Genomic DNA, 21032 nt, shown 5'->3' with positions numbered 1-21032 from the left:
GTTTAAAATTTGTACTATATGCATAATTTTATCAAAATATTGCAAAAGAAAGATACATTTATTTCCTTTTATAAGTGTTTTTCAAGAAAACAATTTCAGCTCAAATGTGAACAATTCACTTGTCAGCCATGTGATTACTTTAGAATGCTGCTGGATTCAAAAAACTTAAAATTATCAAAAATGAAACATGAATAAGTAGACTTTGGTTATTTTTGAACATATTTTTAAAATCAAAATATGCAATTCATGAAAAAAGTTCTCACTTAAAAGTTGACACTTTCATAGAATTGCCCATATATATATATAAGTTCAAAATGAAGATAAAACAAAGGAAAATTACAGACATAGGAAAAATAAGGGGGGAAAGAAAAATGATGTAATAAAGAATATAAAATAATAATTAAAACTAAACTCCTCTAGTTACGCTCAATTTGCACTTTTGGTTTCATATTTTGCAATCTGGCAATCTCGTTACGAAAATATTTTTAAAATCATTCTTGAAAAATTTCCCGTTGATGTAAGTACATTTGAATTCGCTACTCGCTTAATAGATTATGTTTTATTCTGTTTTTCTTTTTCTTTTATTTTATTTTCTGTTTTTACGTGTTATTTTTACTTATTGTGTTCTATTTTATTTGTTGTAATTTTTGTACAAAAATTTTTTGAGTGCTCCTCACACTATTGTACTGATATATTTTGCTATGGCTATATTGATACAATATCAGAAAGCACTCTTTTTTGCGGATATAATCGTGTGGGCTGATGAAAAGATTGTATCTTTTATTTTCCGGTTTTTAATAAAATTTTTTATCCTTTTTTCCCCCCCAGTTGTTTGTTATTTTCTTTATTATTATTTTTCTCCCCCCCTTTTTTTCATATGTCTGTAATTTTCCTTTGTTTTATCTTCATTTTGAACTTATATAATAAGTTCTGTTTACTTGCAGCTTATGCACAATAAATGAAACTTATTGTTTTTCTTAATTTCCTTTGTGTTTTTTTGTATGTATTTATTTTGCTGTATATATTATTATTATGATTATTATTGAAGAATTTTTCGAAAAAAGGGAAATATTATTTGATAAAATTATTTTGATAAAATTTTATTATTAAGATATTAAATATGTATTTTTTAAATTGCTATAATCATTTTCATTAGTATCATGAAACTTATTTTCATTTCTAGATGTGAAAACCTTTAAGAATAGACCAGAAAGTGGTAGAAGGGAAATATTCTTATTTAGTGTTTTGTCTCCTTGGAGTATATATACATTTAGGGTTTCTGCTATTAATGGTTTTGGCAAAGGTGAACCTAGTCAGCCGAGTCCATTATACAACACTGCTAAGGATCTTCCCCATGTTGCTCCATCAAATGTTGGAGGAGGTGGTGGTAAAACAGGAAGTCTAACAATTACTTGGGATGTAAGTATTAGTTAATTTTATATAAATTCATCTAATTCTTTAATACATTCTTTTTTTCTATAGTACAAAAGATTTTCTTAATTTGTTAACTTTGTGGAAGCATGCTGTGGAAAAAAACATCTTTATCTATCAAAATGGTTACCTTCATTTGGAAAATTGTGGTTAAACAATTAAAAGTGTTGCTATTTATATTCATCAAAAATGTTAATATCCTTTCATATATAGAAAAATTATTAAAAGTATTATTGTTAAGCAATAGGATTGTAAATAATAAAATTTGGTTTATAAAATTTTACATATTATTAAAATAATTATTATTTTTGCTGATTAATAATTCTTTTTTATGATTAACCCCTTAACTGCCGCGGGCGTATATATACGTCTCGGCCAGACGATGCGTTAACTGCCGCAGGCGTATATATACCCTTTCCCGAAGTACGGTGCTTTGCATTGCGCTGCTATAAATAGAACTACACCCCCTACTTCACAATGCAGTAAAATGGCCTTGAAAGTGTTTGCTTTGCGAATGTATTACTAATTTCGGAGGAGGGGGAATGGGAAAAGGTTGTTATGGAAAAGTGATATCGCCTGTGTGTATTTATTTGAGTAAGGTCGGGTATATTCTTTTTTCGCTTTTGTTTCCCGTATGTATTTGGTGCTTTTTATTCTTTCCATCAACATCTTCAGAGAAAAATGCATCGCGAAAATGTGCTGTTTGTTCATGAAAAAATATTCGTCGTGAATCCCGCTATCAGTGCGATGAATGTGATGTTGGCTTATGTGTCCAACCATGTTTCAGGATTTATCATACAACAGCTAAGTTTTAACATCTTTTATTTTTATTATTTAATTTAAATTTTGTATTTTTTTCTTTCCTTTTTCTTGTAAATTTAAACTGTTTTTAAATTGCAAAGCGTGCATCATTTTTCCCACTCAAAACACCGTGTAAGAAAGTGCACTTGAGCGAAAAACGGTGGCACTGGGGAGTGAATCACGTTAATTTTACTCGGCAGTTAAGGGGTTAATAATATAATTGCTGATTAATAATATGAATTATTATATAATTTTATTTCTAGCCCTTGCCTCCTCAAGATTGGAATGATAATGAAATTTGGTATAACATTTCTTACAAACCTGCCAATTCAGATACAAAATTTCAAGAAATATCTCTCAAAAATCGACACAATATTGGATTACATGTTGTTAATGTTGGTGAAGAAAATTATTACAAGCCTTATTTAGTCAAAGTTCAAGCCATTAATAGTTTAGGACCAGGGCCATATAGCGAAGAAGTACAGGTCTATTCTGCTGAAAACAGTAAGTTTATGAAAAATTTACTTCAAAACTATGATTTATCTTTTATTTGCATTATTGTACAATTTTCACATTAATTCAAATTTTTTTTTCCATGATTTGTTTCCTCACCTTTTTTCTGTAAGAGTTCAATTACTGCATTAATTTAGAAAACTCTTGTTAAGCTTAATCAAACTGTAAAAATTGTAGAAAGTAAATTTTTTTAAAATTTACTTTTCAAGACTCTTTAGATTTTGTAGTTGTTTTATTTGTGATATATTTAAGCTGATAATTAACAATAATTTTTTTACTATGCAGTTGTCTTTTATATATTAGTTTTACAAAATCTAGTTTGCATCACTTAATTTTTTGTAACATATTATTTTCTTAGTGCCACAAGTTCAACCTTCAGGTGTTTATGCACTAGCTTACAATTCAACTGCTCTGAATGTCACATGGTCACCTTTGGAATTGAATCGTGAGAAAATCCGTGGAAAACTTATTGGTCATAGAGTAAGTTAAATTTTATTCATGGGAAAATATTTTATAAAATATAGTTAGGTATTATTATTATTATATAATATTTTATAACTATTATAAAATATTTTATAAAATATAATGTTAAAATTAATAGTCATCATTATGATAAAGTGCTTTCAATAACTTCAAAAAGAAAAGCTTATTTTGAATTGGTTATTAGAGTAGTATGTAAACATCATAAAATAAAATAAGAAAAAAAATGTTTTTAAAAATTTCCTGCAAAATAAAACCCATATTAATTTTTAAATGCAGATTTAACACTGCACCTGCGCACTTGCTTGTATTGTCTGTGCTTTATGTTTTAAGACATTTTGTCGTTATTCAGTGTATGGTAAAAAAAGCAGTGCACTTTTCTTTATAATTTAATGCATGTTTACATTGTGAATTTTACACTATTATGAAAGTTTTCTTATTTTTTGTTGTAATTATTATTTTAAATTATTTTTGACTTTTCATATTTTATGCTATTTTTAATCTTTAAAATAACATAGAGCAAATTTCATACAGAAAAGGAAAATTATTTTCGAAGAACGCTAGTTAGTAAAAGTAATTTTAATATTTGAAACTAAAAAATGCATTGCATAAAGGAAAACCTTTAAATTAATCAAATTAGAACTTTAAACAAAAATATTTGAATAAAATAATATAAACTGTTTGAAGCATGTTATTACTTTTTTTAAGAAATTCTTTGAAAGCTAGTTTAATTATTATTATTCTCATACAAGATCTTTTTTAAATATTCTTTTACTTGTTTTCTAAGTTTGTTTTAGTAAATAAATGAGTCTTTATTCTATTCGAAATGTAATACTTAGTATTTGTAATTTTTTAGATTAAGTATTGGCAAATTGGAAAAAACCCAGAAATTGATTCTCTTATATTATTGAAAAGAGGACTTCTGAATTGGGGGCTAATTGTTGGCTTGCAACCTGATACAGAATACTATGTTGCTGTAATGGCATATAATGATGCAGGAAGTGGAGTAGAAAGTGAGCCCTTTTTAGCTCGAACATTTAAAGCTGGTAAATATTAGATTCTTTACTTAAATATTAGATTTATTAACTTGATGTATATTGTTTTATCTTGTAAATTTTTGCTTAATCTGAGTACAATCATATGCAGGGAAAAATAGTGAGTGAAAAAATTTGTATGCATATACAGGGTTGCCACAGACTACTAAAATGCGACTATTTGCTACTATTTTCGGCCATTATGGCGACGTTTTTTGCCTGAAAAGGCTAAAAAAGCAACTATTTTCAGGAATGGGCGACTATTGGGAGACTTTTTTACTCTTAGCAAAGTTTTTCCGCAAAAATGAACTTTACTTTTCAGTTCCCTTGCTAACACGTACGTAGTGCTCAGTGACGTTATCACACTAATCCCTTCCTTGTTATTTCACCCCACTGAAAGAAACAGCTGACAAGTTGTTAGAAGAAGTGAATGAGAGACTTAAAGAAGCCCTTAGACTAAAGATATGCAAGGAATTAGACTTGCACAAGGCATGATTGAAGGTAGTCTGCAATTACGACAAAAGGAAAAAGAGCATGAATCAAATGAACAAAAAATAAACTAAATTGTTAATAAAAGAAAGCAAACTCTTATACAATCATTTATTTATGTCCAAAAAGCCAAAAATTTAAATTTTCATTAGATTTAATTAAGTATTTGTTATTTTTTCTCTCTGAGCGGCAGTTTTATTCTTTTTAATTGTTTTTTCCTTCTATTAACATTAATATTTTATTGTAATTAGACTTTTATTTAGGTACCTATTTTCTAATATGTATATTTATATTTGTACAAAACTTTTTGTTTAATTGGAGCATAGTTAGGACTGGGCGATAAATCGATGTCTCGCGAAATATCGATTTAATGCATATATTGGTAGGCCGATATAGTAGCTTTCATTTTAGGCGATGCACCAGAAATCTGATTTAAGCCCCTGGTATGAACATTTCTGTCTGGATTTACAATCGCGGTTTAACAATTTACTATGCAAGGATCCTTGACTACACTAACGCTGTTACCGCACTGACGAAGCCGATTTTGATTTCGTCTGGCTGCAGAGATGTAGTTAGCGTCTAGCTATAAAGATGATGTTAGTTTCGTGGTGTTGAATGACAAGGAGCGAATTGAATCAGACCTCCCGGTTTCGTGCGAGGATCAGCATTGTAATGTAGAGCAATGCATAGTTTCTTTATGTCCATTTTTGTCTTTGGGATTTTGCGTTTTTTGAAGATTATTTTCAATGGGACTTAAGTAATTTTGCAATCGTTGTGCATTTTAGTTTGTCAGGAATAATTGTCTGGTTTCTTGTAAATTATTTTCAGTGAGACTTTTGCTACTTAGCGATCGTTTCGTTCTGCATTAGTTTATAATTTGTTTTTTCTTTCTAGATTTAACGATTCTTGTCAATTATTTTTTATAGACCTACTGTTACTTTGCGATTGCTGCACAATCGCGTTTATCTTAAATTTTCGTTCTGAACTAAATTGATCAATGAAAAGAAAATATAAATAAAAAAAGATTCTTCATTGACTTTTTTCAATTATTGTTTTTCATTTTAAGCGATACAATTTAATAGGGGTATTTTCTATTTAACTTTGTTATAAAAAGTTATTTTTTTAAAATTTATTTAAGGTAGGTAATTTGATTATTTTTAAACCAATAAATGTTCAGTCGTTTTTAATTATAAAAAAATTAAAATAAAGCTTACCTTTATTTAATGTGCTTTTACTTTTCAGAATCTGAAAACAAAGTTTTAAAAAAATTTGGCTATTAGTTAAAACAAATAATTTTTTTAAAATTAAGTAAAGAGTTTAGTAATGTTTTGATGCTTTTTAATAATTTAACATTAGTACTTAGAGTATTTTTTTAAAATTTTTATTAAAATTCTTTCAATACTTGTTTGTTTTATAATTTGTTAGATAGTCAGTATCATTTTTAAACAAATAAATCTTTAGTCGATTTTATTTTCAAGAAACAAAATAATAATAATGTAAAAAAGTTTTTACATTTATTAAGTACAGAATTTGACCATTAGTTAATAGTACTTTTTATTATTTTAAATAATTAAATAAAGGAGGGTCTAATGTTGTTTCGAAAGCATGTTTTTTTTTTTCAGCAAATAATTAAAAAAAAGTTTTTTTTTCTAAAGTGAACATTTCTTTGGTTTGTTGTCTACTTTTTTTTTCATTTATTTATTTATTTTATAATTTTTAATGCTTGTATATAAAATATTTTGTTACAATATTATTATTTTTAAACCAATAAATCTTAAATCATTTTTAATTTAAGCAAAATGAAATAAAGCTTGGGTTTGCTTTTACTTTGACTTCTTTATTATTTTAATAGAAAAAATTAAGCAATGATATTGATGTCATAGTGGAATATGTTTAGAATTAATATTTTCTTCTGTAATGGATTTATTCCTTTTTATTTATTTTTGATTGATTTAAAGATTTGCCACAGGTAATTTTTGAATATATGCTAAATCGCGATATCTAATGGACAATGTATCACAATTTAAAATTTCTGACATCACCCAGTCCTAATCATAGTATATGACAATTAAGCTATAATTTTAGTTATTTGGCTACTATTTTTGATAAATTTTTGTCCCAGTTCAGGCAACTATTTTTGTAGTTTTAGGCAACTATTTTCCTGCTTGAGGCTACTAAAAGCAACTATTTTTGTTTATTTTTTGCTGTGGCAACCCTGCATATAAAAACTAAAATATTTATATTCAAAATTTTTTCAAAAATTTATTTACGGGGCCGTTCAAAAAGTACGTACACAAAAATGGAGAATTTTTAACCCCCTCCCTTCTTCGTACATTACCCTACATAAGGTCTTACCCCCCCCCCTTAGAGTACGTACATTTTATTAGTCTACCCCCCTTTTTCATAAAAATTAAAATAATCATGTTTTAAATAAAATTAAATATTTATTTAAAATAATTTATGCATTTAAATTATTTAAACAATAACACCCAACTTAATCTTTGAATCAATAAATAACACATTCTTTTGTGATCAACGTAATAATTTCCTGCAATCAATACAATTAATCTGCAGTATTTTCCCAAGGACATTCCAAATGCTTCTCGTGAGACACCAATTCAGCGTTACTCTTGTCTGCTACTGATGAAAAATTTAGATTATCTTCATCAAAGGGATCATCTTCGATCCACTCTGCATCATCTTCGTTTTCCTGGTTTCGAAGGATAACCAAAAGTTCTTTCTGTCGACGAGCTGCTACACGAACTGGTTTTACTTTGTTGATTTGCAAAGAAGATTTGCATATTTTCTTGTGATCTTTCAAACAAGCTAAAGATGCTAAATATGTACCACAAGTAGGACAAATTTTATGTTTGATATCACCTTCTACCAATGGGCATGCTGCATCGTATGGTATTTCTGTGATGGAGTTCAAACCTATTTTTTGATTAACAGCAGCTTTTACAATTGCTAACGTTTGAGATGTGGTCTAACGTTTGAGATAAAAATACTGATGGAAAAGTTCCTCGTGGTTTATTAATATCAAGTCCATCTTCAGTTTGTGCTATGGGCACAGGCGCTGTTAAAAATCTGTTAGGCACAAGCTTAAGAATTGAACTCCGAAATTTAGAACAACAGGATTCATCGTTACACTTAACGATTAGTAGTAGATATTGGTTATTTCTCACGTGCTTAGGTTGCCAAGTTAGATCTTTTTCTCTAAATTTGTGAAGATCTTATAATTGTATAAGTCGTTCCCTAGTATGTCACTGCACTTCTTTTTTGTATTTGAAAATTTTCGATTTTGATAAGAGCGTACACGGAAGGAATGAGCTTGTGAGATGGAGCTACTATCCAGTCGTGGTCCGGTAATTTAACACGATATTCTACATGCATCAGTAATAGCGACTGCTTGTTTGCAGCAGTTATCCCAATTGGCACTCGGGTTTTGTCCTGGCTTATGAAAAAAACCTCATTTGGACCCAAAATTGATGCCAACAGTTCCAAATTTTGTATAGTTGCAGCTGCAAACTTGGAATCCATATGGGTTTTGTGAGTTTCATTTTGTGCTTTCACCAGTTTCACTGGAACCGTTTGAATATGTCGTGTTCCTTCTCCTGAATTTGATTGTCCTGGTAATAATCGTAAATAAACGCCAGATCTACTTATATTATAACCATATTGAGTTTTCAAAACATTAGTCAATTCGTCTAATGTTTTAATAGAATTAATCGTTTCTGTTCTGCGCTTTGGATCAGCTGCACTTCCATAAGTCGCAATTTCAATAATAGTTTTGAAGAGATCAGGCTGATTTTCTTCAACGGTAGGTCTTCCTTTCTTTTTTCTTATCAATGGCGTTGCAGACTTGTCACTTTTGGAAATTTGAGCAATTTTTCTTTTAAAGTTAGATCTGTTTTTTTTGCATGTTCTTGTTCTTTCTTTGATTTTTCTAATTTACTTATCTTTTCTTGCACTAAGTCCCTCTTTTCTTTCAACTCTTTTGCTTCTCCTTCTTTCAGCAAATTCGCATTTTGCTTCTTTTTCAGTGTTTGCACTTCACTTTCCAAAATTATGATTTCTTGAGATAATTTATCTTGTGCAGGTGTTTTAAATTTGGGTTTGTCTGACTTTTTATTAGGCTTATCCTGGCAAAGGTTGTTGGTTTCGTTTGAAGATGATGCCTCACTTGTGCTGGCTTTGTTACTATTCACATTCGAATTAACAGAAGATTTTGTTGCATTTTGATTTTGTGTATTCTGAAAAAGATATTATGTTAATTTACAGTAAACCGAAGAATTTAATTAAATGAACAAAAAATAAAAACAATATCACATAAAGTCAAGTATTTGTATTATTATACCATTATCCGGAATGAATCAAGTGTGTTTCTCTTCTTTTTTGCTAGAAGACATAAATCACATTTTTTTTGATCGGCCTTTACTTCAAATTTGTCACTGGTTTTCACATCATTCCAAAAATCACTTGCAATCTGTTGTGATTTTCCACGTTTCAATTCAGGAAAAACAAGCTTGTATTGTGCAAATAACTCTTGGAATTTCTTGTTTTTATCCATTGTAAAATTTATCACATAAAATGATAAAAATAATGAAAAAATAAGTAAAATAAAATTATATGCATTTATAATATGACTAAAAAGCTGTTATATAAATTTATAATTACCTGCTACATAGAAAGAGAAATAAATTATGTTTAGTCTAAAAAGATTTCATCAAAAATTACTACAGTCTGACCTCGATAATTTGACACTCGCTTAATTCGTCACTCCGGTTATTTCGGCGCTTTTTTTCAAGTCCCGATTGATTTGCATTGGATTTAGTGTTAACAAACTCTGTTTAATACGTCATGGGGAAATTATGAACTCCGGATAAAATGACACTTTAATGAATGTTTTCACTGGGAAATTGCTTTTCCGATGTGGGGCCGTACACTTACATTTAGGGAGTGGGAGATCAAGCTCACTAGCGAGCAGCCGGTGTATGGGATGTAGAGGGAGGGAAGGGAAGAATGATGGGGGTGCCCGCGAAATGGAAGGTGGAGAGGTTTTGGATTTCGCGGCAGCAGTGCTGTGATTGGAGGAGGATGTTTTCACCCGGTACCAGAAAACGTTTCGGGGAAAGTTTGGTGTTTGCAGTTTTTTATTTTACGAGACAACTTTTTTTGAGAACTGATTTACTCATTCTAACAAGTGGTCGCCGTGGGAAATAAAATACAAGAACAAACATATGTATAATACATGTGTAGGAAAAAGTCAAATTTAAATTTGGTGTATGCTTATAATGTACGTACTTTGTATAATACCTCCTCCCCCTACAAAACCGCAAAAAATTGCAAATCCCCTCCCCCCTTTGTGATGTACGTACTTTTTGAACGGCCCCTTAATGATGCTAAACTAATAAATCTCTCTACTGTCATTAGATTCTTGTTAATATTATTTGGGTTATCTTGTCAGAAAATTACTTTAAAGACAATTATTAAAAGCTTATCAAAGCATATTTTATGGAAATTAAATATCAATAGAATTCTTAAAATTTTATTATCTTATAATCATTTTATCACATTACAAAATCTCAATAAGTAAGATGTCCAGAAATCTAAGTTTTCAATAATAATAATTATAACTAGTGGGCTGCGCCCCCTGTTAGCTAACGCTCGCCAACCTCCGAAAATTGCTATGCAAGCTTATATGTTTTGCTTCGCTCGCTAATAACTTAGGTACGTTGCAAATACGCAAAATTCTAAGACTTCAAAACAATCATTCAAATCCATATAACAAATTTTTTTTAAAAGAAAAATTACATCTTTTTAGTAAATACTAAGTCATTAAAATAAATTTGAATTCAAATAAATGACATGTAATTCGTTAAACCTATTAGAAATGTGCTATAGTATAAAATCTTAAGATAAAATTTCTAAAACTGATATCTCTTTAAAAAGGTTAAAATTTTGGCTATAATTAAGTCTATTAAAAATTGAAATAAGTGAATTGCAATGGAAAAACCTGCATAAACAAAACATTATGTTTTTAAAAAATAGTAACCATGAACGATTCACAACTTTGTTAAAAACATTAGTATAAGTCTTAGAACTTTGACATAGAAAAGAAAAACTTGCAGAAACTAAACATTAATTTGCAGCAAAAAAGTAATTATTAAAGATTAATAACTTTCTTAAACACACAATTGTAAATTTCTGGACTTGGAGCTATCCCTATTAGGCTGACAAATGATCTTACCCTGGAGAGGCCAACATAAAGTTGCCCATAACTAAAAACTGGTTTAGTCAAAACTAAACTGATTCTTTCAAAAATCTGGCCTTGTGACTTATTTATAGTCATTGAGAAAGCTAGACGTACTGGGAACTGTTTTCTTTTAAAAGAAAATGACATGTTGTTGTCCGATGGAATCAAATGTATCATAGGAATAAAAAATGTCAAATAAATTCGTAATATATAAATCCGTGAAAAAAACTGCCTTCGACAAAATACTAAAATAGAGATCTATCGACAAAGACTACTCACTTCTGCCTAGCTTAATAGTATGAGATTGTCGCAGCTGATTCTCTCTGGTTATTTCAGTTTCCGTTTTTAAAGACGCTATATGTTGAGCCACCTCATGTGACATTTTTAGCGGCAATCATTGGACGATTTTCTAGCGTTGCCATTTGGGGAGTTGTAATGAGAATTTTTTTTTTTATCGCCGTGTAAGAGAAATATATATATAGATGTTGCAGACCCTTTGCAAAGAAGATAGCATTATTTTAACATTGAAATCTTTATACCTCAGAAAAAAAGGATTTTCTGATCATTTCATATATTGATAAACTTTTGATCATGATAAATCATATAGAATTTTTTTTTATTTAATTTCGCTTAAATTCATTTTCTATAAGTCAAGTGAGTAATCCTTACTTTTTAAACTTCAAACGAATAAAACTTTCTTAATTAATGTAGAACTGAAAAATAATTTTTAAAAGATTATCTCAAATCAGGCTTTCCAACACTGTGATTTACAAGAACATTCTAAAAAATTCCTTCTATTTCAAGTTTAGTTTGGCAGTGGAGTTAAATTCTTTTTATTGTTATAAATTCTTTTTATCTTAAGCTAAAATAATATTTTCACAAGATTTCAAATATATTGAAAATGTATGTAAATAGTATTTTTTTAATGTACATTTCAAAGTGTTTTAGGAAATCTCTGGTTGTTTTTTAAGTTGATAGTATTTTTTTATTATTGAAAAATAAATTATCATTGAAAAAGTAATTTAAAAAAAATAGTACAGCACTGTTTAATTATAAAATTTTTTTCCCAAATAATATTAATTATTCCTTAACAGAGCCTTAAATGTTCCTTTTTGTATTTTTACAATAATAAAATTTTCAAATGTGGTTTATGGATACACTTTTAGAAAAAGTTGAAAAGGAAAATATTCGTGTCATTTCATTTTCCTTAACAAACCAACAACCAGTTTTACATTAGTAACAAATGCAAAGTAGAAAAACTATAATTTATTTCTAAACTTAATTAATTATGTGACTACCTCAGTGTTTTTTTTAAAAGAAAAAGAAAACAAGCTAAATGCTTAAAAAAATACTCTTTAAATTTTAAATCAAACCTTCCCAAATTTTATTTTGTCCTGTTAATTTGATATTTTCTAGCTCCATTACGACCACCAACAAATGTCAGAGTTGAAAGAATCAGCCCAACTAGTGTTTCAGTATCATGGCGAGGTGTATTACCATCAACTGAAGAAGAACCAATAAAAGGATACAAGGTAAAAGTAACTCTTTTCTTATAAAATATCACTGCTATTGAATTAATCATAATGTTTCTTTTGATGTTAATAAAATATAATTTGACTTCTTAAATTTTTTTTTTATACTCTATTTTAATGGACAAATGATAAACCGTTTGAGTGAAAAATCTAGCTTAACTGTAGAAAAAAAATTCGCCTAGAATCCCTGATAATATTGCTTACTTTATCGTACTAATATTTGCTGCTTCATAGAAATCAGTCCAATATATGACGAAAAGTAAATTATAAAAAACTTGAAATTTAATTAATAATAAGCTTTCATAACTTTTTTGCTTAATGTCAGTTTATTTTGTTTGTTTAGATAGACTGTTCTAAAACAATAGCTGATTCATCTTGTACATATTTTAGATATCTAGAGTGTTGTACAAAAGTGTCCAGAAACTATATTTTATAACTTCTTCTCGTTTTTGGCTGTTAGTATACATAACCGAAAAAAAAAGCATAAATCTTTTATAAGATAAATATAAAAGCTGTACTGTATACTATATATGTAGTTGTTTTGAAAGATAAATAATTTTCATTTCATTTTTTTTTATTGTTTTCAAATTAAAGTAGCAATGTAATGACCAGAAACTTACAAGTATGAAACTCATTATTTTGAATTCAGGTTCGCTATTGGGAATCTGACCAAGATATGACAAGTGCAAAAGAAGTTTACAGATATTTGGATGGAAATGACTTGGAAGTTGTAGTATCTGGCCTTACTATGGGCAAAGTTTACAAGCTTAGGGTTCTAGCTTTCAGTAATGGAGGTGATGGCAAAATGTCATCTCCTGTTCGGGAATTTAAAATTGGTTTGTATAATTTTCTTGTAGTATTTTAAAATTATGTTAAATTAAATCAAAAGTGGTATTTTTTGACGATTGTTTTTTAATATTTATAAATTAAAAAAACTAAAGTTGCATTGTAAAACCAACAAAGTAGCATTTATAATAAACTTTTACTCTTTTTATTGTTGATAGTTGAACTTTTGCCTGTTTAAAATAAGAATATTTTCTATCATGTACTTTTTAAAGTGATTGAAAACTCATAAAATGAGACTTTTAAAGATATTGATTAAAGAAAATTGATAGTAGTAATTTAAGTTTTTTCAAACATTCACTAATTCATTTTTATAAAGTTATAAGAAATTAAACTGCAAAAATGCCAGTTAAATTGCCAGTTTTAGCAATTTATTTGGCCTTTTTTCTTTCTTTTTTTGCAGTTTTATTTAATTTTTCTAAATTACTGATTTCACTTTTATGAATATTGAGCATATTTGATCAAACCTTTCTATTTTGTTTTATCCCTACTGCTCAGAAGTCAATTTTCAAACGGTTTTTTTTTTGTGCCTAGATATAGACTGATAAATAAGCTGTAATTAGTTGTCCTTGTATTTAAATTTATCCCTGAACTGGAATTTTATTTCCTTTTTATGTATGAATCTTGTTGTTTTTTCATAATACTGTAATTTCTTATTTGTTGCACGTTTTCTCTTGCCATCTCATGTTAAATGGAAAATTAATGATCATCATTAAAAAGTTAATAAATTAGCAATAGATTTATTGTAACTCATTTAAGCACCTCCAAATGATGAGGAAGGATTTATCTATCAAAGATTCTCATGACCCATAAAATTTGTGTTTACAAGTCTTTATTTGTTGATTAGCTTCCTTTGAAGAGGATTTTGTTTGAAAACTTAAAAATATGCAATAAAATGAAATTCATATTATTTAAATGATTAAGAAAATAAATACCCTTAAATAATTTCTTTTACTTATATGTTCATTTATTAGAGGATAATATAAAATAAATATCTTCATTAGTTAAATAAAATAATAATAGAAGGAATTTCATATATTTTAATCCTATGCTTTATAACAAGTAATGTATGCAAATGTGATTAAACATTTATTAAAAGACTTATACTAGTTTAATTAATCTGCACTTTTACCTCTTTAATGTAATGTTACACTTATATAATATTACACTTTAATAAAATATTATATAAGTATCAAAATGATATGAATTTATCGAATATTGATAATTTAGATTCATTTTGATATTTGAGTACAGTACTAACTATTTATGTAATTTTACTCTCAGGGAGAAGAAAAGCCAATATAAAGCAATATAATATTAAATTTTATTATTAAAATATCACATGACTTGGATGAAAGTATTTATAGATTATGAATGAAAGTTTTTGCATTTTCAAATTTACTTCTTAGAAAATTTAATAAGACCTTGCTTTAGACTATATTTCTATTTTAATTCGTTCTTGTAAATATTTTGCTGATTTCTTGTCAATTCTAAAAATGTGTATCAATAGTGCAATAAATTTAATTTGTTTTATTAAAAGTTAGTAGATTTTAATTTATTTAAATTTCTGTAGGTGAGGCTTCAGCATCATATCGAAAAAGTGTTGCATCTCTCATTAATTATGAAGCTGGAATTTGTATATCAATTACATTTTTCCTTATATTTAAGCATCATTTTGTATTTGGTATGTGGTTTTTATTTTCTCTTAATATATATTGATTATGTCAATTTCTTAGTGACTTAAATTTTTTTTTCCTTATAGGTCTGGAAGGTTAACTTTAAACAAAAAACTGTGATTTTTATACAAGTGCCTTTGCAGTGTGTTCTAATTTTTCATTGTTTTTTCTTTTGTATTATGTCTGTGTTTTAAAACATCAGTCATCTATTTTTCACAAAAATTCATAAGTTTTTTTCTAAGCATATTCATTTTGAAACAATTGGGAAATCTCATGGATATAGTTATTGTTGGTAATGGAACTAGTGATAAATTTTGTACATTTTTCTTTATAACCGAGTGATTTTTATGACAATGAAATATTTTGATTTTTGATATTCATATTTTGGAGTTTTTTTTATTATCTGTTTTATATGTCAGTGCTATTATTTTGCATCTGGTTTGGAAATTTACATATTTCGAAATTCCTTTTTAGATGTTTCAGTTTCCCAATATAATAATGAGTTAATAAATATCTTTATTTTGCTGAAAGATGGCATGACATTTTTTAATTAGTTTTAGTATTTGATTTAATGAGAATTCACATTTATTCAATTAGTTTTTTATTTACTTTTCTGTTGAAACTCTATATTTAATTTCAAGTTACATAAATTTTTATAGATTTCATAACTTAGAGTAATTTATGAATTTTAATCATAATAGAATTCAAATCATAATTTACATAAAATTTTTATATTCTTTTATTGTAAAGTGAACAGTAAACGGCATTAATTCATTTGTCAAGTATGATAGAAAAATATATGGGACTACAATACTTTTTGCTTTAAGCTATCAAAAATTTGTTTAGATAGACTTTTTCACTTCATATAAATAAATATAAGTATAAATAAGATATACTATATATTTTGAAATTTACTGCAATTTTTACTTGTAATATTATTTAATAATATTTTAAGTGTATAGATATTCTTGAAATCATTATTATCTTCGCTAATTTGTTATTTTTTTTAGTCTTCATGATTAATCATATTACTTAAATTAATAAAATGATATTGAGATTTTAATTTTTTAAGGAATTTATTTTGAGGTGAGCTGTATGGCGAATATAATAAGAAAATGTACCTATTTTGCAATGATTATAGGGACCATATATGTCAAATTTAAGCTGTGTATGCATATAGTTATTTGTATATGTGCAGATACAAAATATTCAAGTTATATTTCTCCCACAGCTAGTCACTATGCAATAGTTTTATACTAAGCCAGCCTTTTGATAAACAGAATATCTTTGCATGTATATTGTTATATTGTGTGTATTATAATTTTACAATTTTAAAAATTATACATCTAAGCACACATACACTTATATATAATCATCAAAACATCTTTAATATACATAGAAGTATACAAATGTTTGCTTTAATGTTAATAATAAATTTTCTTATTTTTGTTATATGTAAATAGCATTTCGAAAGCTATGTGGCATTACTATTTGGTAAATTATAAAACAAATATTTAATTTTCAGAGAGCTTAAAAATAAGTATGCTTTTTTTAGATCTTAGTGTCAAATGTAATAAATATAGCAGTTTTATCTACTTTTTATTCTATGGTTGAAACATTATTTTATGAACATTCTAAATAAATAACTTTTTTATGTACCTCCTTTTATGACTTATCATATAGTGTATCACAGTCATACATACTTTTTTGTAAGGAGTGCTTCAGTGCGTTCATATCCGTCCACTTTGTGCATTGTTGTATTCCATTTTTTGTACAGTTTTCTGTTAATGATGAAGTACCTTTTTGATATTTTCTTTTCTTTAAAATCCGTCCATTTGAAAGAGTTTTACTATTTCATATTAACCTAGAAATCTCTTTTTTTCCTATATTTTCCCAAAATGTATGTATTTTTAAAATTTATTTTATTTATTGTTGATTTTGTTCAGTAGATCTGATTTTATTTATTACAGATCAAAAACTTTATTTTTTTTTTAAATTAATTTTTTTGTTTGTCTGAATAATTTGATTAAGAGCTTTATTATGCAATTTACTGCTTATACTTTTTTCGTTTTTGTTTTGTGGTCAAACTGAAATATTCTAAAATTTGATTTTTTTATGATTTGTATTTTATTTTAAACATTCCCATGAGTTACTGTATCTTACATTCGTATTATATTTTTATTTTACGAAGTCAAGTATTATTGAACAATTTATTTTCATGATAACATTATTTGAATGACAATAATGCATAGATTAAAATTTTATGGTTGAAATAAAAATCCCATTTATTTACTAATAAAAGATTTTTCTATATATAACATTAGGAAAATAATTTATATACATTATACAATTACTTGTATTCCGACTACCCTGGCTATAAACTGTAATTTTCATTCCACCGCATTCTCAGGGAGAGATATAAACCAAATATAACCGTTTAGTCAAATTATAATTAAAGAAGTTAAGAACTCCCTTTCATATTTATAAGCGTTATTATGTTATAATTAGATTTTATAATTTCATTAAAATTTTGAAATGCTGCAGATGGCAGTACAAAAAATTAAATTGCTCAAACAAAAAGAAATATGTCACTATTATTGTCTATGTTTTAAACAATTCAATGACTGAACATATTAAAAATACTCTGTGGAATTAAACTTATTATATTTTATATTGACAGATTTTAATGTTTATAATTTCAATGAATGAATTTTTTTTGAAATTTAAAATGTTTAAGTTATTTAATTAGAATAATTGTTTAATTAAAAATTAAATACTCTCTTAACTTTTCCTTATTGTTATTGATTTACCATTTTACCTGAATAAAATGTATTTGAATAAAACTGTCTTGTTTTATTAGTTAATTTATGAACTTTATTAACAACAGAAATGTATTGAATCACTATAGCTTTTCAATAATTCTGTTTGCTGAACAGAGGTAAATTTTTAAAAAGTAATTCTGTGAGATATTGCTATTAAATTTTATGCTTAGAAATTAAATTTAGAAATTTGAAAAAAAATCATGTTTATAATAAATTTATGAATAAAAATTCATCATTAATAAATAAATAAATACAAAAAAATACTCTGATTTATCAAATTGAACAGTTTACAAGTTGTCCTGACCTGTGTTGGTTAATAGTTGATAAAAAGCATGAGCATGTGCAATTTTCTCTGAAAAATCAGCATCTATTCCAAATGAACACTTATGTTTAGTTAAAGATTGTTGATGAAAAATGAGGTTAGTATAAGTCTGAAACTAAACTACTAAGTTCTGGGTAGTAAGAGAAGAAACTTCACAAAAAAGTGAACAATGGCATTCACTTTTGAGGGCATAAGGGTTGGGCATACTTGCAACATTTTTTTATTGACAAGGAAAATAACATCTCTTTTGAAGAAAAGAGAAATAAAAAAAAGAAAAAAGAATGAATTAAAAATTTGGATATCGCAGGAAAAACATCCAAAATCCTCAGGAATTTTTTCTTCTCTTTCTTGTATGCTTGCTGCTCAAAAATGACAAATTTCTCAAACAATAGAGGGCACATCATGTGTTTTTGGTTGGTCTTTTTATGACCATTATGGAAGCAGATATTTGATTGTCTCAGAAGGCATTATGTTGAATAACCCCTTCTCTTTGTCCCTTTGCTGGATAACCGCTCCCCAAAGACCCTCCATGTTTTTGAAAGAGGTCACGTTGTTAGTTTTAGTATTGAGATGTGATCTTGGGGCTTTGTGTTGCTTTTTAGGAATTTATTTGGTTTTGTTTTCATTTTAATGACAGCAGCGTGCAGCCACATGGACCTCATCAAGCTGAGGATTTCCTAGAATGTATTTATTGGAGAGACGAGCCATCCAAATATTCTGATCTGAACTCAACATAGTATGTTTTCAATTATCTTAACAGACAAGTTGCTGCTTTGAATCTGTGGAGTCAGTGGCGTAGCTACCTAGGGGCTAGGCGGGGCAGTGCCCCGGGGCCCTCAAGCTCAGGGGGCCCTCGAATCCTTACCAGAAATCTCGATCGAACTGAACTTTTGGAAATTTCTCCCATTTTCAAAATAAATATGACAAGTTGCAATCCCACTTTAATCATGACAACTCAGTTGAGAGAAATTCAAAAGTTATGCCTAGGGAATTCCCCTAAATTCTTTCTGTAGGTTGGCAGTGTTGTCAATTTGACTGATAGTGATATGTGCGTTTTATTATTCATCGATGTGCGTTTTATTGTGAATTTGAGTTAAGATTTTTTTTCCAGAACGGTTAAAAAATTAATGCTGTATCAGGTGTAAGTAAGCTAAGGTCAATAAACTTTTTTGTACTGGTCAATATAGTGGTTCAATTTTATTTGATTTTACCACTCATATTGATGTCCGTTAAGTCAATAAATCGTGTCAAATCTATAGATTTCGGCTACAGCTCATTGTATAACTCGAAATATCGTGAAAAATGCAAGTCACATGCAGTAGGTACATTAATTCAGGTCCGCGGGCAGGAGATCGCTCATGGTCTCTGTAATGCCTTTCCATTCCAATAAATAAGCAGGCCAGATTTTTAAAACAATAAAACTTTATTTAAAAACAAAAGAAATAGGCATCGTTTTCCAGTAAGAGCTTCCAGCTCTTAGAATACCAAGGGAGACCCTCTCCCGATTATTATTTTTTTTGTCCAATGGCAGGCACTGAATTTTGAATCTTTGCCTATACTATGCCAGAATTGTTGCTCATTTCGCGTTACCCAGTGGGCACCTTGCCCACGCCACACTGCCACAAACCCGTTTATAGGGTGGGCCACATTCACACATCATACACACAACAGAGGATAGCACAAAGAGAGAGAGAAGCATCCATGCCCAGAGCGGGATTCGAACCCGCAGCCTATGGCTTCGCAGTCAGGCACGCTAACCGCTCGGCCACCTGGCCGGCCCTCTCCCGATTATATCAAACATACATCTACCTTTCTCTCTCTCGCATCCCTCCGACGGGATGACAAAATGCGCCAAGTGCACCTTGAAAGGTCGCCAAACAGTTGCCAACCATTACAGTCTCCACCGTTAAATGTGGTAACACTAACGGTGATAATTTTTTTTCTTCCGGGGATTCCCCGACGACACTTGTAGCGTATCATTGTGTTTCTCTTTCCTTTTATTTTACTTTTAACGTCGTCAGTGAACAGTGAGTACCTACCTACTCGAGCACAATCCAATATTGTATTGTTTAAATAAATTAGAAAACTAAAATAATGGATAAGAAGAAACCCAGTGGTGCATTTAAACGCAAACAACGCCAAGAAAGAGAAGATAGTAAATAAAAATTGCCCAAAATTGACAAGTTTTTTAGTCAGCCTTCTGCAAGTGCATCTGGCCAAAATATTTCTATTGATAGTGACTCAAATAATGTGGTAACTGCAGTGTTGGTTGAGAAGCCTACTGAAGAAGATTCGACAATTATTGCAGTTGGAGATACCTCCGCCGCCGATCATGTGAACGTGGATGATGTTTGCATGACACACATAAGAGCGGGGGGTTCTCTACATTTTTCGAAAATGTGTACGACAAATCTTCTTATGACTTGGGAAATGACTTTATGATGGTTAATGGTTACAGCCTTCTGGACCTTTTCCAACAGACATCAACCAGAACAATAGGTGTTTTTCAAAATCGTACTACGTTTCGTGTTCTAAATATGGGCCAGTTAATCGTTTTTGGTTGTGTTATTCCCAAATACTAGACGCTGCCTATTGTCAACCCTGCTGGTTATTTGCTTCACAAAAGAATAATGTTTGGTGTATGGGAATTTGAGATTGGAAGCATTTATCAGAAAGAATTAAACAACACAGTTGTTCGAGTGGCCATTCGGAAGCATGTGCTGTGTATGAATTTTGGAGAAAAAAAAAACGATACTAATACTATCGATAAGGAACTTGAAAATGAAATTCGCAAAGAAGCATCATTTTGGAAAATGGTTCTTCAAAGGTTATT

The 21032-nt window shown here is 28.6% G+C and overlaps 1 protein-coding gene across 2 annotated transcripts in view; it reads left to right on the top strand.

The window, feature by feature from the left end:
- The window catches only part of LOC107443173 (Contactin), a 71264-nt gene extending 53366 nt beyond the window's left edge, over positions 1-17898 (top strand). For both annotated transcript variants that reach the window (XM_016056955.3, XM_016056956.4), the window contains exons 17-24: positions 1184-1419; positions 2496-2736; positions 3104-3225; positions 4082-4271; positions 12421-12536; positions 13186-13372; positions 14953-15063; positions 15142-17898. In XM_016056955.3, coding sequence (XP_015912441.1) covers positions 1184-1419; positions 2496-2736; positions 3104-3225; positions 4082-4271; positions 12421-12536; positions 13186-13372; positions 14953-15063; positions 15142-15155 — 1217 coding nt within the window. In that variant the 3' untranslated portion in view covers positions 15156-17898. The remainder of the gene's footprint in view (positions 1-1183; positions 1420-2495; positions 2737-3103; positions 3226-4081; positions 4272-12420; positions 12537-13185; positions 13373-14952; positions 15064-15141) is intronic.
- The last annotated feature ends 3134 nt before the right edge of the window (positions 17899-21032 follow it).

Source organism: Parasteatoda tepidariorum, chromosome X1 (assembly GCF_043381705.1).
Source record: "Parasteatoda tepidariorum isolate YZ-2023 chromosome X1, CAS_Ptep_4.0, whole genome shotgun sequence".
NCBI lineage: Eukaryota > Metazoa > Arthropoda > Arachnida > Araneae > Theridiidae > Parasteatoda > Parasteatoda tepidariorum.
Note: the sequence above shows the minus strand (reverse complement) of the source record. Positions and strands in the feature narration are given on the sequence as shown.